The sequence below is a fragment of the Lutra lutra genome, chromosome 4 (genome assembly GCF_902655055.1).
Source record: "Lutra lutra chromosome 4, mLutLut1.2, whole genome shotgun sequence".
Classification (NCBI taxonomy): Eukaryota; Metazoa; Chordata; class Mammalia; order Carnivora; family Mustelidae; genus Lutra; species Lutra lutra.
The window spans coordinates 143,673,635-143,689,574 of record NC_062281.1 but is presented as its reverse complement, the minus strand read 5'-3'; the positions used below and the strand labels follow the sequence as shown (position 1 = coordinate 143,689,574).

At 44.0% G+C, this 15,940-nt stretch overlaps 1 protein-coding gene across 3 annotated transcripts in view; it reads left to right on the top strand.

Moving 5' to 3' along the window:
- Window positions 1–927: 927 nt before the first annotated feature.
- DNAJC6 (DnaJ heat shock protein family (Hsp40) member C6) overlaps window positions 928–15,940 on the top strand; it is a 140,099-nt gene continuing 125,086 nt past the window's right edge. The window contains exon 1 of one of the 3 annotated variants that reach the window (XM_047725425.1): window positions 928–1,123. In XM_047725425.1, the coding sequence (XP_047581381.1) occupies window positions 1,009–1,123 (115 nt within the window). In that variant the 5' untranslated portion in view covers window positions 928–1,008. Of the gene's footprint in view, window positions 1,124–9,245; window positions 9,449–15,940 lie in introns of those variants that run through there. The other 2 variants (XM_047725424.1, XM_047725426.1) reach the window with 2 other exon arrangements.

Sequence of the window (15,940 nt, the reverse complement as noted above, 5' to 3'; positions counted from 1 at the left end):
TTAATATAACCTGTGTTATATTAAGTAATGTAACCTGCCCTCCCTGATGCTGGTTTTTTTCACCGTTAAGTGTGGATTAATAATTTCTCTCCCATGAGTATCATTTGGACGGTTAAATAAGGTCTTATATGTAAAATCTGACACATAAAAAGCACTCCATGGATACACTTCTTGAAGCCAGGAAGTGTTAAAGGATTTTGGCTTGGATCTTTCTCTCAGACACTCCAGATGACAAGCAAAATCATGACAGAGACAAAGTGGTGGGGGCAGCCTCAGCTCTGCCATTTCGGGTTCCCCAAAGGGAAGACGGGAAAATGCCTCCCACCCCACGGGGTGCGGTGAGGTTTAATAGGATGTATGTAAAAGTGCCTGGACATAGACTGGGTCCTCAAAAAATCATTAGTGATTCCTAAGCTGTTGTACGAGGAGAGTAGGACTATCTGCCAGACTTAACAATTAAAAAAAAAAAAAAAATATATATATATATATATATATATAATGTGGGATCATTCTGAGGCAACAGCAAGGTACGAAAAAACATGGTTAGCGCCCAGAACTTGGGAACTATCACCATTGAGCAGCTCAGGGCGGATGACTCCAGCTCTCGGAGCTTCAGCTCTACCATGTGTAATTTGGAGATAGAACTCAGCGCGCTTCCCCGGGGATTCCGGTGTTAATTAAGGATGCGCAGCAGTACCTGGCACTCCGTCGCCGTCTTCTGAATGAAGGCGGGGGACTGAAGCGTTCACCTGCACAGCTGCCTGGCGTTCCTGAGTGGGCGCCTCGCGCCAGCGTCCACGCCTCGGGCGGCCGCACCCCGCGGGCTGGGCGCCAGCAGCCGCCTCGCCACCTCCCGCCCCGCCCTCCCCGGCGGCCGCAAGCTCCTCCCCCCGCGGCCGCGTCCACCCCCGCGACCGCCCGGCACCTGCAGACGCGCGGCGGCCGGGGAAGCGCGAGGCCAGCCTCGGGCGGCGGCGGCGGCAGCGGGGGAGGGGCGCGGGCGCACAGATGGGAGCAACTGAGAAGGGCGGCAAGAAGAGCCGGAGGCTGTTTTCTTCTCTGCGGCCGTGGAAGGCGACCCGGCGGCTGTGGAGGACGCGCTCGGCTCCCAAGGCGGCGCAGGGTGAGTGTGGTCGCGGCGGGGGGACCTGTTACAGCGCGCGGCTGGCGCGGATTGGACTGCAGGAGGGCCGCGGTGGCTCCCGCAGCCGGAGGCGGCATCTCGGGCCCACCTCTCGGTTCCTGGGACCTGAGGGTGGGGGGCGGCGCGACCTGGATGTCTGGCCTGGCCCGGGCGACCCTCCACCTGACCTTCGGCCCCTGTGACAAGCCCGATCCCCCAAGCTCTCACGGGGCTGCTCACCGAAGTGCAGGGGCCGGTCTCGGCGCGGTCCCCTTTCTCCTTCTACTCCTGAGCATCTCTCGTTGGGCCAGGTGGTTGCAGTTTGTTTCCTGCAAAAGCCCCTGTCTGTAGGTTTGACTGGGGACGGGAGGAATTCAGGCTGCCTCCGGGACACCGTCTACTCAGGTTTGCGTCCCGCCCAACACCTGGCCGGTTGCCTGCAATGCAGTAGCCATGGGAGGTAATGAATCTGAACCCAAGGTTACCTTCAGGGTCTTCCCCATCTGGACCCACCCCCTTTCCAACCTGTCTGCGGTGATTCCGTGTTCGCTGCTAAGCTCTAGTCCCCATAAACTACTTCCTAAACACAGTACACCCTGTCCCCACCATGGCCTTAAATCACATTTATTCAGTCACTGATTCACTCCATTCATTCCTTCCACAATCTGTATTGAGCTCTTCCCCGTGTGCTGAGGCCTGGAGTGAGCAAGATAGGAAAGGCCCGGCTCATGGCACTTCTTCTAGAAGGGGAAACTGACATTACACCCCTAAGATAGGTAAACATCCCCATTACAGATTGCTGTGTGTGCTGGGAAGGAATCACAGAGTGTGCTGGGAGAGGAAAAAAGGCAGAGTTGCCCCGGCTTACAGGGCAGATGGACAGGGAAGACCTTTCTGAGGCAATGTGATTTAAACCGAGACCGGAACACGGAGTGGGAGTTACTCCAGCATGGAGCCTGGGTAGAGCATTCCTGCCAGTGACAATAACAAGTGGAAAAGGTTCCCAGTGTGCCTGAGCTTAGCACCGGGAAAGTGAGGGAGGCAGGGCCTAGATCAAGGTCTGGGTAGGGCATGATGAGAAGAGTTTGGATTTTATTTCTAAAGCGAGCTGGAAGGCTACTGATGTGTTCTCAGCAAGGCTGTGACATGATCTGCTAGCTCACTGCCTTGTGTGTATTTACAGTGGCCATGCCCTCCTCTCAGTCCGCCCATCCATCAGGGATGCACAAATGCCTTTTCCTCTGTGAAGCCTTTCCTGGGGTTTCTGCCACCTGTAACCTCTTTTTGAGTAGGGCCTCTGGCACTGTTCACCGGGAATTACAGATTCCACGTGGGTGGGTTCTCATCTGTTTCATCATTGCCTCCCCTACCAGGCTATGTCCAGGCTTGGTACTTTCTAGATACCTGTTTGCTAGACTGTGTGTGTGTGTGTGTGTGTGTGTGTGCGCGCGCGCGTGCGTGTGCGCCTGCGTGTCTCTGTGTGTGTGTGTGTCCTGTCTTGTCCTTTCCATCTGTTTCTGTCATCTGAGGATTCTTTTTCTGAGAGACTGACATGCCTTGATTTCTAAAATGGCCGACCTGATCCAGGGCAGAAGCTATACTGCACCCAGGCCCTATCATTGATATAGCCCTCTGCCCCCCTCCACAGGATTGTTTTGAAGATTAAATGAGTTGATGAGTTAAGTGAGTTAATAAGTGTGAAGTGCTGGCACAGAGTAAACATTCTAAAACTAAATTTGACCCAAAGCAAGAATTATCTTTTTTTTTTTTTTAAAGATTTTATTTATTTATTTGACAGACAGAGATCACAAGTAGGCAGAGAGGCAGGCAGAGAGAGAGAGGTGGAGGCAGGTTCCCTGCGGACCAGAGAGCCCGATGCGGGGCTCGATCCCAGGACCCTGGGATCATGACCTGAGCTGAAGGGCAGAGGCTTAACCCACTGAGCCACCCAGGCGCCCCTAATTTTTTTTTTTTAAAGGTGACCTGAATTTCTCATAATGATGGGACATCATCTCATAAGTGATGATGGACACCAATTTGGGTATCTCAAATCATGTGCTTTGGTGCCAGACTCTGATTAGAATCTGCCATTAGTAAGTGGCACAGTAATAAGTTGTGTGATCTTGGGCAAGGTGCTAAATCTTTTAAAAACTCAGTTATATGTCATATATAAAATAGACATGATAATTCCTATGTCACAATGTTACTGTGATGATTACATGAGTTAATGTATATAAAGTGCCTGGTACACAGTAGTGTACAGGGTGGTAGTTATTATTTTTATTAATATTAGTCCAGATAGTGTACCCTATGATCATATTCCCAACAATGGTTAGTCACAGGACTGGAAAGCTTAGTAACCTATGGGAATAAAACATGGTTGGGAAACTCCTTAGGGGCAGGTGTTCCTTCTGTACTAACCAGAAGGTCTTTCACAGCATCTTTTTTGTTCCCACCTTTTTTTTTTCCACCAGGAGGCTGCAAGTGAGAAGCTTTAGGTTTAGGGGAATTTTGGCATCTTTTCAGCCTAACACTGTGTCCTGAATATAGAAGACATTCAATAAATGTAATGAAAAGATCCTTTAGGAGGTCCTATCTATCTATCTAGACACACACACACACACACACACAGCCAGAGAGAATGCATCTACAGTTTACTACTAGTAATTGCAGATGCATTCTTGTGACTGTAAGTAAGATAAATACTTAGAAGAACAATTACTGGGTTAAAAGGTATATGCTTTTTTAATTTGGAAAAATAGCTGACCTCCATACATTTGTGCTAACCTAGCTCCTACCAGGAGTGTGGGCGATCTTGCCAATGCTGAGTACTGTCAGACTTTTTAATGTTTGCCAATTCCATGGGTGTGAAATGGTACTGCATGGTTGTTTTGTATTGAATTTCCTTAACAAATAATGACGTAAAGATCTTTTCACATGAATTTTGGCCATGTGTGAATAAGGCCTATTCACGTCTTTCCCCATTTTGTTTTAACGTAATGGTTTGTCTTTTTCTTATCTAATAATTTGTTGGCTTACATGTCCAAACAACTTTAAAAAATATAGCTAAGCATGCAAGCTATTCCAAATGGGAATATGAACAGGCTGTGCCCAAAGGAAATTAACACCCCAAATGCTTCCAAACTTTCTAGAGAATGATATTTTAGACAAATATCAAAGCTTTTATGTCAAAGAGAAGGGAGTGAACCGTCGGTGGATTGGTGAAAGTGTTTTGTAAGAAGTAGGTCTTGAAACAATGGTGGAAAACTGGCCCCAAATATCTCCCACCTGAAATTACTTCCCTGAAATCCTGGTGGGGCAAAGAACTCCTTCCGGAGCTGAAATATTCCATGGAAAGACAGAGACTGGAACTTGAGTCGGTCTCCATTAGCAGATGGTGCTCTCCAGGACAAGTCACTTGGAGAGGAGGATAGGTGATCTGTGGTTTAATCCTTCACTGCCATTTCTAACCATATACCCCTAAACACAAATCAAGTTGAGTGGAAATAATGATTACTGCTGAGGGATATTAGAAAGATCAAATGAGATCATAAATATGAAAGGCCTCTGTAAATACAAGGATATGTGCTAGGCTCCGTGAATTCAGTAACACTGTTCCAGAGTGGGAAAAACTCATTGACCTACAATCTTTAGGCCCTATTCTCTATGATCTGTTCTGCATACAGGTGCATGATGTCGAACATTAGTTCTCCAAGTGTGGTCTCCAGACTAGCAGCATCAGCCTTTCCTGGAACTTTTTAGAAATGCAAAGTGCTGGCCCACACCTCAGAACTACCAAATCAGAAACTCCAGACGTAGGGTCCAGCAATCTGTTTTAACAAGCCTTGTAATAATTCTGATGTATGCCAACATCAGAATGGTTTGAGAGCCACTGGCCTAGGGCAATGTGCAAAGGCTTTAAAGTCAGCAAATGTGTGTTCTAAAATGTTAACTCTCTCATTTGCCAGCTTATGGCATGAGCAAGTTACCAGGCCCCTCTTGGGCTTACAAACTCTCATCTATAAAAGGAAGATGGTATCACCTCCCTCACAATGTTGTTTTGAGAACAAAGTATCCTAGCTATGCTACTTTTTAGCTCTGTATCCTTTGGCAAGTCACTTCTTCTCCTTTCTGCCTCATTTTTCTCATCTAAAAAAGATGGAATGGCAAGAGTTATCACGTACGTACTGTTTTACTCTGTGCCAGCCACTGTCCAAAACTGTGCATATTTTTTATTTTATTTAATTCTGACAGTAAACTTCTTTTGCCATCTGTTTTACCATGAGAAAACTGAAGCACAGAGAGGTTAAGTAACAAAGTTACACACCTCATAAGCTGGGATTCAGACCTAGGCAGGGTGCTGTGAAAGTCTTTGCTTTCAATAATGCTTGAAATCTAAGTTATCAATAAACATCTGAAGATGATGGTGAGAAGAGTGCCTGGCACAGAGTAGGTGCTCCATGAATCAGTTCCCTTCCTTTGCCTTGTTCCCTGGCTTCATGGGAGCCTCTGCAGCTTTTCTTATAGTCATGCTGCCCTCCTGTGTGGTGACCCTCTTTGCAAACCTTCCTCCACCCCCAGGAGGCAATTTTTCTCTATTCATTTTATGGCCTTTATGGCCACTTTGTGGCCACTCAGATGCTCTGAGCAAACCTTACAGAGGCCTGGTGGGATGGAGGAAGACAAAGTGAAGCCATCCTTGCTGTCACCACCTCAGCATGTTTTTAGAAGAGGGTCTAGGCCAGTCACTGAAAGGTCATCAGGTCTGCCTAATGTGGGACATAGCCTTCAAGCCTCTTTTGCTCTCAGATTTCCAAGAGAATATAAAAACTCTTTTTTTCATTCGTTTTTTTTTCTTCAGTGTAAAATTTACAGCTGGGAAGTTGAACCCACAATATTAACAGCAGCATTTTTTCCTTCATTTTTGTTTTACAAGGACAATAAAGAGCCTGATTGTTTTTCAGTTCAGGGTTTCACTCATTGTTCTTGAAAATTCTGTTTGGTTTTGCTCTCAAGATGGCCTCCCTTACTGGGCATGACTCACTGCTCTAGTGACTCAGAAGTGGCATCAAACAAGACAAGGACTGTGCAGAGCCTTGAAAGGACTTGGTGGCCAGTGGAGCCTGTTTGAGCTTTCGCTAAACCCAGCTATTGACAGAGGGCATTATTTCCCTTAATGGGTGTTTACAGAGATCCTTGATACCAGTTTCTTTGAAGTGTGGGGTCTGTTGAGACACTGCTTTGTTTTGGAATGCTCCAAGGCTTGAGCCCATACTGGTCCCTCGACTGGTTTGAGGTTTACTGTAGGATGGAACAAGGCTTCAGAGAATTCACCTGACCCTGCTTGGAATGGCCCCAGAAGCAGAGGTCAAAGGCTTTTGTAAATATTGTAGCAGGAGGGAAAGTAAAGGCTCTTTTTATTTGAAGAGGACTGCAAACCTCTTTCCAATTAATTAAAAACAACAACAACAACAACAACAACAATTAAGGATGGATAGAGATGAACAGATAAGTGATAATGCAAATAGAGCAAAACTAGTCAAAGATGTTCGCCATGCAGTGCCTCCAACTATCCATATGTGTGAAACTTTTCAAAGTACAATGTTGGGTAAAATGTAGGTACCTCTGGAAATGACCACGTTCTTGGAAACAATTGGCTTCCTTTTTAATTTAAATGGAAGCCCATTTCCCACTTCCTCACTCCTCCTAGCCTTAGCCTTTTTTTCCTGGGAAGCCTACTTGATTAAAACTCACCTCCTGGAGTGAGGCTGGCAGGGGGTAGCTACTCCTTTATGCCAAGGTCTGTACATTCTTTCTGATGTGTAACTCTCACAGCAGCCCTACAAGCTAGTTATTATTTTCTGTAGAAGGTGCAGAGGGGTAAATTTGACCCAGGTCACAAGGTAGTAATATTAGTCTCACAGCATTTATGGAGCCCTCACTTTATGTGTCAGGCTTTGTGCCATGCACTTTACATGTATGAACTTGGTTGAGCCTCACCCAGCCCTAGGAGGTAGGTTCTATCATTGTCTTCGTCTTACAGATCAGGAAGTATAGACATAGAGAAGTGTAGGAGAGGGTCCCAGCTTACTTTAGGGGTCAGGACATAGCAGAGCCCATGTTTGAACCATCTCTCCTGCTTTATGGCCCCTGCCCTACTATTCAAACCCAAGCCTTGGCATTCCTCTCCTAATCAGTAAATCAGCATACCTCTTAGGAACCTCTTGCCCTGAAGCCACAGGCTTCTTGAGGACAGAATGCTTTCTTCAGCACTGTGTCTTTCCTAGTGCTCAGAGCAGTGCCTGGCACAATGAATATTTATCGAACAAAAGTGCACAAATGGTGGCTTCTTACCACCTACTTCTTCTCTCCTCTCTGCCCCCAAAGGTGCTCCTAACTGGGCACATTTTGGCCATCCTGGACTTGGTCCTTGGACATGGAGATGCCTGTTTCTTTGTGGTCTGTGCACCAACATGGTTCATTTGGTGGCCAGCAAGGAGTTCCAGTGAAGGCAGATTTTCCTCACTGATCTTGAGTTGTCAAAGAGAAGCATAAAGGTATTACCCACTGCCAAGGAAAGATGGGAACAAAAACCAAATACTTACGATTTTCCAAAACTTTCAGGGAGTCTTTCAATTGTGGCAGCTAGAAATCAACTCCAGGACCCCTAGTGGCCATGGCAAGCTTTTACTCTACAGCTATATTTGACTCTTGGGCTACAGTAATGACCAGGTTCATGCTAGCAATTAGTTCTTTTAAATGTGCCCAAGTATGTTGATAATTATACCTTACATTTATATAGGGCTTAGTTTACCAAGTACCATGTCTGTTCTCCCTTTTGATCTTCTGAAAGGCATACGCAGGGCAGGTATGATTAGCCCCACTTTATAGATGAGGAAACTGGTGCCAGAGAGGTTGTCACTACTTCCACCACTCAGTTAATAGTGGTAGAGACATGTCTTCGACCCTCTTATCTCAACTCCCACTCCTGTAGATTGTCCATGTCAGTATTGCTTTTAACCCAGCAGTTTCTGGGGAATGAGAGCAACAGGTAGGTTTTCTTGTTGTTGCTCTTCTTACAGCTTAGTGAGGTCCTGAATTGGGGTGTTCGTCTTTTTGGATATCAATTTACCCATCTATAAAGGGAAATAGCCCTCCCTCCCCATCACCTAGAGTACACCTGGAGCAGAGAAGGTGGTGAGGAGTGAGCACTTAAAAAAAAAAAAAATCAGAGTGAAGATATTTGGAACGGACCATGATGACCCTGATCCATTTTTTTCATAAAATAAATTAAATGTCACTTCCTCTCACCACCTGTTTAAAATGGCATGTCTTTTACTTCATTACTGTGCTTCATTTTTCCTCATGGCATTTATTGCCATTTACTGTATGTTTACATTTGTTTGTTTATAGTCTGTCTTGAATACTCTCTCCAAAATGTAATAGCCACAAGAACAGGATTTGGTCTGTTTTCTGCACTCCTGAGTCCCTAACAGATGGAATTCTACCTGGCACAAATAACCATTTGTTCAGTGAAGGAATGAAGGAATGAATCTGAGCTATGTAATGATTGAAAGTAAGCTGGAATTGGATGATTGAAAGATTTGCTTGAATTTTCCTTGCCCTCTAAGAGAGGGCTCCCATGGTCTTGCTTCCTCATGCCCATTTCTGGCTCAGTCTTGACAATCAACTTATGCCCGGATGAAATGGGTTCAGTAATCTGTGTCCATGCAGCGGACATGGGTCACTGTATGCCTCTGTATTGTAATAGCCTGTGAGCAGCTTGAGGAGTAGGACTGGACCCCACTACTTAGCATGGAACCTGGGCCACAGAGAAGTAGAAGAAATAATTGTTAAATGAATGAATATGAAAAAGAAAACAAAGCACAGGTCTCTTAATTCTCTCCAAAATTAAGGTCTCCCTTTGAGAATAAGCTTGGCACATGGCACAGACCTTCCTCTTTGAACCTGAACCAAATCTCTACAGAGCCTAGGAGGTACCAAACATTTGGTTCCCTAATCTAAGAGAAGGAAAGGCAAGCCTAGACTCCAGATCCAGTTCCATGCCATGTTTTGGAATTTGTGTTTACGTCGGCCTTCATCCCCATCCTTTCTGCTCCAGCATAAGCAAAATTATCACCCCGCACACCGACTTGCATGCAATTATCAGAGCTCGGGTGCTCCTGCGTTGAGGGACTTCGCCCCTGAGACCGCTGACTTTCTGTGAATGACAAATCAAAAGTCAGGTTTGCAGAATCAGCTGGACTTTCCTGCTCATTTGCAGCAGAGGGAGGAAAGAGAGAATGAAAGATTCTGAAAATAAAGGTAAGGGGCCAACTGCCAAGGGGAGGCTAAAAGATCTAGGGATGAAATGTCACTTCCCAGATATGGTTAGTTTGTATTGATGGCCGACTTTAAATTACTGTGTATATCTATTTTTAAGATTCTGGTTATGTAATAAACATGACTTTTTTTTTTTTTTAATGACTGGCTTCTGGTTTCCAAATATTGTGTCATTCAATTTTCCATATCCTTGCTACCAAATAGAACAATATTTTTGCAGTCTTCATTTAATCTTGGCTGAATAACACACATTTCCATTTTACAGATATTCTTGTAAGCGCTCCCAGGATTTTGATAATTTTATATTTGGAGAGTTCACAATAGTTAATTGATATGTAGGTTTTCAATGCATTATTGCAATTGGAATATCTGAAATACTTCGGACTTTTACAGCTTGGGTTTATAAGGAAAATGTTGACAGAGAATTCCTTAATGAATGTTAATCCTGAAAGGAGGACCCAATGGAGAGCCATCACTGACCTTCAAAACTGTTTATCTTGCAGAGGTGCTCACAGTCAAACTACCCCCACCCCTCTGGCCTCCAGACTCTAGATCTCTGGTTCATTATCACCCCCCCCCCCCCATTACTCGAATTCGGTGTGAGGCAAGGGGGAAGAGAAAAATGAATTTCAATGAAAACTCAGGGAAGGACAGGGCTAGTATTACTAAAATGAGCCAACCAAATTTTTAGTTCAATAACAGGGATTCTGGGGTTTTAAATTCCGACGCTCCTTAAATTTTCTGCCGCAGTTGGGGGAGGAGCGATAGACCCCAAGGTCTCCGGAGGCTACACGTGTTTCCCGACCCTGTTACCGGAAGGAGCCCTTCCTGCTGCGTCGCTCCTGCTCCTGGTCGGAGTGGCAGAGGAAGGCGCGCAGAGGGGCCCGGCTCCAGGGAAAGCCATCCCTCCCCCCCCCCCCCCGCCCCCCCCCCCCCCGGAAAGCTCCAGGGCAGCCGCCGCAGCAGAAGACGCCATCTCCGCACCACGGTGCCCAGCCTCTGCTTCCCGAGCGCTAATTTTAGGGTTTGCCCGCCTCCCTTTCCCTCTATGGCTTTCGTGGTTCTCACACCGAGCCGCTGCGCAGCTGTTTGCACCTCACCGTCTCCTCCCTGTAAGCTCCGCGTTAAGGAGGCCCCAGCACTTTGCCCTTGGACACCCGGGCTGGGGTGCGCAGGTGGAGGCTGGCACGCAGCAGGTTACTTGCGCCCACCGACCCTCTCCGAGACACCCTGAGTTAAGTTGTTTGGGTGACCAGGAAGACGAAACAGGCCCCAAGCCTTCTCCTCCCTTTACGCCAGGACCCCCAGGCTTGGTCTTCCCCAGACCCTTACCCAGCTACTCTGTGGTTTGTTGTAAGATTCCCACCTTGTGATGGTCAATGATGTTTATTCCACGTTAAAAAAGGAAACCCCCCCCCCCCTCCCCGGACAACAAAACAAAACAAAACCAAAAAACCAAACCCAAACCAAAAACCACCAGAAAGCCAAGACACAGAAAGCAAAACCCCAAAGCCACAAACAGCCTGATGCCGATATTTTAATCTACTGAACTGTTTGTAATGAAGTCTCCCGAGCAATGCAACTTTCTGTAATTGAGGCTTTAAAAGGGGCAGGGGTACTTGGTGTTGGTAGTATTAATATCTAATACGTTCTAGATCATTCACATCCCTGTATTGATCTGTGGTTTTGATGTTTAAATTTTAATTAAGCAGCCTTAGGTGGGGGAAAAGAGCTATGTATGCATGGGCCTGGCAAGTGGAAAGCCTCTCCACTGCTAAGCCAGCCTTGGGTGAACAAACAAAACCAGCGCCTGTGTAATCCAAAGTATTTAAATGAACTCAGGAGTGTTATTTTTCCCTGTGTTGTTTTCAGTGGCCAGAGAAAGGGTTTTGGGGAAGAAAAAAGAAATTGCTTATATGCCATGTCATGCTAGGCCATGCTCATGTTTTAGAAAAAGTTAAGACTCTCTCAATTGGAGGCTCTGGATGGGGCTAATATTCCCTAATGTTTGCAATTTTACCGCTCAGTTTCTCAGTGTGTCAGCGTGTTTTAAGCTTCAAATCCCTAGCTGCTTTTTGAGGGGAGTTGGTATTTAGAAAATTGTTTCTCTTTGTTTTGGACAGAGCCTTTGGTTGGGAGTCAGGATAGTCACTAATTTATTAGTGACGAAGGACAAGACCCTTTATTCCTTTGGATCTTAGTTTCCTTAAAATGGAGAAATGTTAGACGGGATCACTGCCCTTCAGATTGTGGATGGTAAGAAAGTACTGTAGTGGGTCTTGAACAACATTTTAGAGAGATGACATAGAATAGAAAATGTCACACACCAGAGCACCTGGTAAGGGTAACCATTGTTTACTGAAACTTCTGTTAGGGGTGCTTAGGCTTGTTTATGCATGTAGGTACAGACTGTCTTGATGTCAGATGTGTTTCTTACTGTGAATCCCAGGCAGGGGTTTGAGAAACACTGAAATACAGCATAGCTTACTAATTTGGTTTTCAAGGAGTCTGTGAAGTGATATGCATGTCCATTTTGTTTATGTATGAGGAGAACAGTTTTTCTCAGATTTTCAAAAAGGTGTAAGATTCCCCAAAAGGTTCTGAATGATTGTTTTTCTAAGGTCTTCCAAGACCCTTCCAAGCTGATTTATTAGTGATCAAAGAATCTTTTCAGGGCCAGGAGATGCGTATGTGTCGACAGAGAGCAGTTGAGTATACAATGTGAGGGGATATGTGTGTGTGTGTGTGTGTGTGCGCGCGTGTGTGTATGGTGCCTGTGCCCAGCGGTGAGGAGAGGGTGTGACCATGGTAACCAGACCATGAGAGTTATTTGTAGGTTCCAAAGTACGGGTTGGTGACCTGAATATGAAACATAACTATCTAAAAATTTGATTCTTTATGCTGAAAACTACCACAGAAAAACTGTTAAAATGTTGCGAATTGTTTGGAAGTCAACTCTCCTTGCAAAGACTGAAAATGAGAATCAGATAAAATCTGAGGAAGTTGATGGGGCAAATAAATCATCAGGATATTGGTAGGCAGAAACTGAATTTTTATAAGCTACTATCACAGGGCTAATGTTCAGTAAATGTTGCGTTGTGATTTAACAAATGCCTGTCTTTTCCTCCTTTTGGTGCCTCATATCTTTTTAATTTTTTTATTTATTTTATTTATTTTTTTTAAGATTTTATTTATTTGACAGACAGAGATCACAAGTAGGCAGAGAGGCGGGCAGAGAGAGAGGGGGAAGCGGGCTTCCTGCTGTGAGCAGAGAGAGCCTGATGCGGGGCTGAATCCCAGGACTCTGGGATCATGACCTAGAGCTGAAGGCAGAGGCTTTAACCCACTGAGCCACCCAGGTGCCCCTGGTGCCTCCTATCTTAAGATGGTTCAGTGAAGGGGCGCCTGGGTGGCTCAGTGGGTTAAAGCCTCTGCCTTTGGCTCAGGTCATGATCCCAGAGTCCTGGGACTGAGCCCCGCATCAGGCTCTCTGCTCAGCAGGGAGCCTGCTTCCCTTCCTCTCTCTGCCTGCCTCTCTGCCTACCTGTGATCTCTGTCTGCCAAATAAATAAATAAAATCTTAAAAAAAAAAAAAGACAGTTCAGTGAAGATTTTATTTTATTTTTTAAAGGTTTCAGTTATTTGAGAGAGACAGAAAACATGAGTGGGGGGAGGGGCAGAGAGAGAGAAGTAGACTCCCCACTGAGCAGGGAGGGGGCGCCCCCCCACCCTGGGGCTTGACTTGGGCTCCAGGGGCTCAACTTGGGGCTTGACTTGGGGCTTGATTCCAGGACCCTGAGACCATGACCTGAGCCTGAGGCAGTTGCTTAACTGACTGAGCCACCCAGGTGCCCTTCAGTGATGCTTTTAAATACAAAAGCTACTGTATAACATTTACCCTGCATATCAAAATGCTTCGCAAACCAGAAAAAAAAATTATGTATAAGGCAACTAAGGAGAAAATCATTGAATGAATTAATAAGTAGATATTGGCAAACATGACAGCTAATTATAATAATAACAACCATAACTCCTATTTCATGAACAACTAGTACATGAAAAGCTCTTTACATATTGTCACAACACTGTAGGGCAGGGCGTATTGTGCATGTAAAGAAATGAATTAAGAATTTTGTATAGGTACACATGGTTAGTGAGTAGCAGAGTCAGGATTCAAACCCAGTTCATTTTACCTCTAAACCACTCACATGGTAGGCCAGGGCTTGAGAATAAGTAGCGTGGTGAAATTTCATATTTATTAATAAAAATTTCAACATCATCTATTATTAGAAATAATTTACATATTGTCAAAAGGGAAATGAGAAGCGTAGAGATGATGGCTTTTGACTAATTTTCTGGATTGTGTTTATTTGGAAAATAGGCATTTGAACTCAGCTTGAAAATTTCCTTTTATTTAGAAAGTTTCCAAGTATTTTGTGCAACAAGGTTTTAAAAGCAGTGCTATGAAAGAATAGGAGTGGAGGATATGAAAATTTGGTTGGAAAATTTTTTTCTACAGGAGTGTAGGGCAAAAAGTTCTTTTTTTTTTTTTTTAAAGATTTTATTTATTTATTTGACAGAGAGATCACAAGCAGGCAGAGAGGCAGGCAGAGAGAGAGGAGGAAGCAGGCTCCCTGCTGAGCAGAGAGCCCGATGCGGGGCTCGATCCCAGGACTCTGAGATCATGACCTGAGCCGAAGGCAGCAGCTTAACCCACTGAGCCACCCAGGTGCCCCCAAAAAGTTCTTTTAAACTTCATTATTTTCCTGTTTTTTTTATCTCAGGAAAACAGGCATGGCATTTTTTTGAACAAATGGAAGTTATGTAAAATGACTTAATGTGGTAAAACTAGGTGTGGAACATTGTCTATGCCAGCAGTTCTCGAAAGAATTTGGATTTTCACTGAAAGTTATTACAAAGTCTGATTGCGAGTTTGAATATGGACAGATCCAGGCTTTTAGGTACTAAATATTAAAAAGACTATGGTGTACATCCCCTAATCTATAATCCAGATACAGTAAGTGGAAGGAAATTAAAAGACATTGTGATTTTTCTTAACCACTATGATTATGTTGAGACTTTTAGAGAAAACTCAAATTCTTTCAAGGATTTTTGTCAATTGCTGCTTGTGACTGGGTAGGTTGGAGAAATGATATGTTGGCTGGGGTGATATGTAAATGGCTGACTGACTTCTTAGTCTTCAGAGCTAGCATGTGATAAAACTGGGTTTTCTGCCTCCCTTATTCCATTGGTTCTCAAAGGTACTGCTTTGGGGCGAGGGGCAAGGACACACTGGAAATATGTAAGGGGCTCTAGAAGCTTTCACTGGGCAGAAACCAGAAATGCTGTAGACATTCTGCAATGTTCTAGACTGTTCCATTCAGTGACAAATTATCTCGTGTCCGGGGCAACTTTCAAATGTTTTGCTGAAGAGGTAAGTGAAAACTCTATACTTTTCTGAGCCTAGAACACACATTGGTTTTACACTGAAATATATATATATATACAGTGAAATTTTCAGAATTAGAAATGCTGTGTAAATTGAGGAGAGATCATACTTAATTTAGTTCAGAAAAACCACTTACCAAAAGCAGCACTGCTTCTATTTGAGAAACCGGTAAAACACACCTGTCTCATTCAATCTGCATAGAGGTACATGTACCTGACTCCTTTACCATGTTCTCTAATATAGTATTGCTTGAGCATTTGCATATTGAAATCCATATTTTTATTATGACTTTTTTTTAATTTATCTTACATTATAGTTGGTATGTTGTATATATTTTTGTTTAGTTTTGTGTGAAGTAGGGTATTTTACCTTTCAGTTTCATTTTGAGATACTAAACAGGGAAATACAAAACATTTTCATATTTATAGTTATTTGTGTTACTCAGAGTATGCAGAACGACCTCCTTAATGATTTTAAAGAATTTGAGCCAGCATTACAACTTTTGGAGATTATATACTCAATTCTGTATTCCAGGTTCATTTAAAAAATTCAAACAATCTACAACAATGAAATTGAGCTGAGCATAAACTGCCCTCTTTAAGGCAGAAATACTGGGATATAGGTGTTACAAACCTTCTGAAAAATGATGTCACTGGTAATTGATTTTTATTTATGCTACTGTAACTGGCATTTTAAAATTCCACTCTCTAATTGCTTGTTGTTAGGTTATAGAAATAAAGCTGGTTTTTATTTGTTGACCTTATTTCAGGGACCTTGCATGATTCACTTATTAATTTCAATAGTTTTAGATTTTTTTAGGTGGTTAGATTTCTGTGAATAATGACAGCTTTATGTCTTCCTTTCCAATCCTTAGACTTTTTATCCCTTGCATTATTGTACTAGCTAGGATCTCTCTTGCAGTATTGACTAGAAGTGATGGTTGAGTGTCCTTATCTTGGTCCTCATCAGAGGATAAGCTATCAATCTTTGGTCATTGAGTACAATATTTGATGTAGGATTCACAT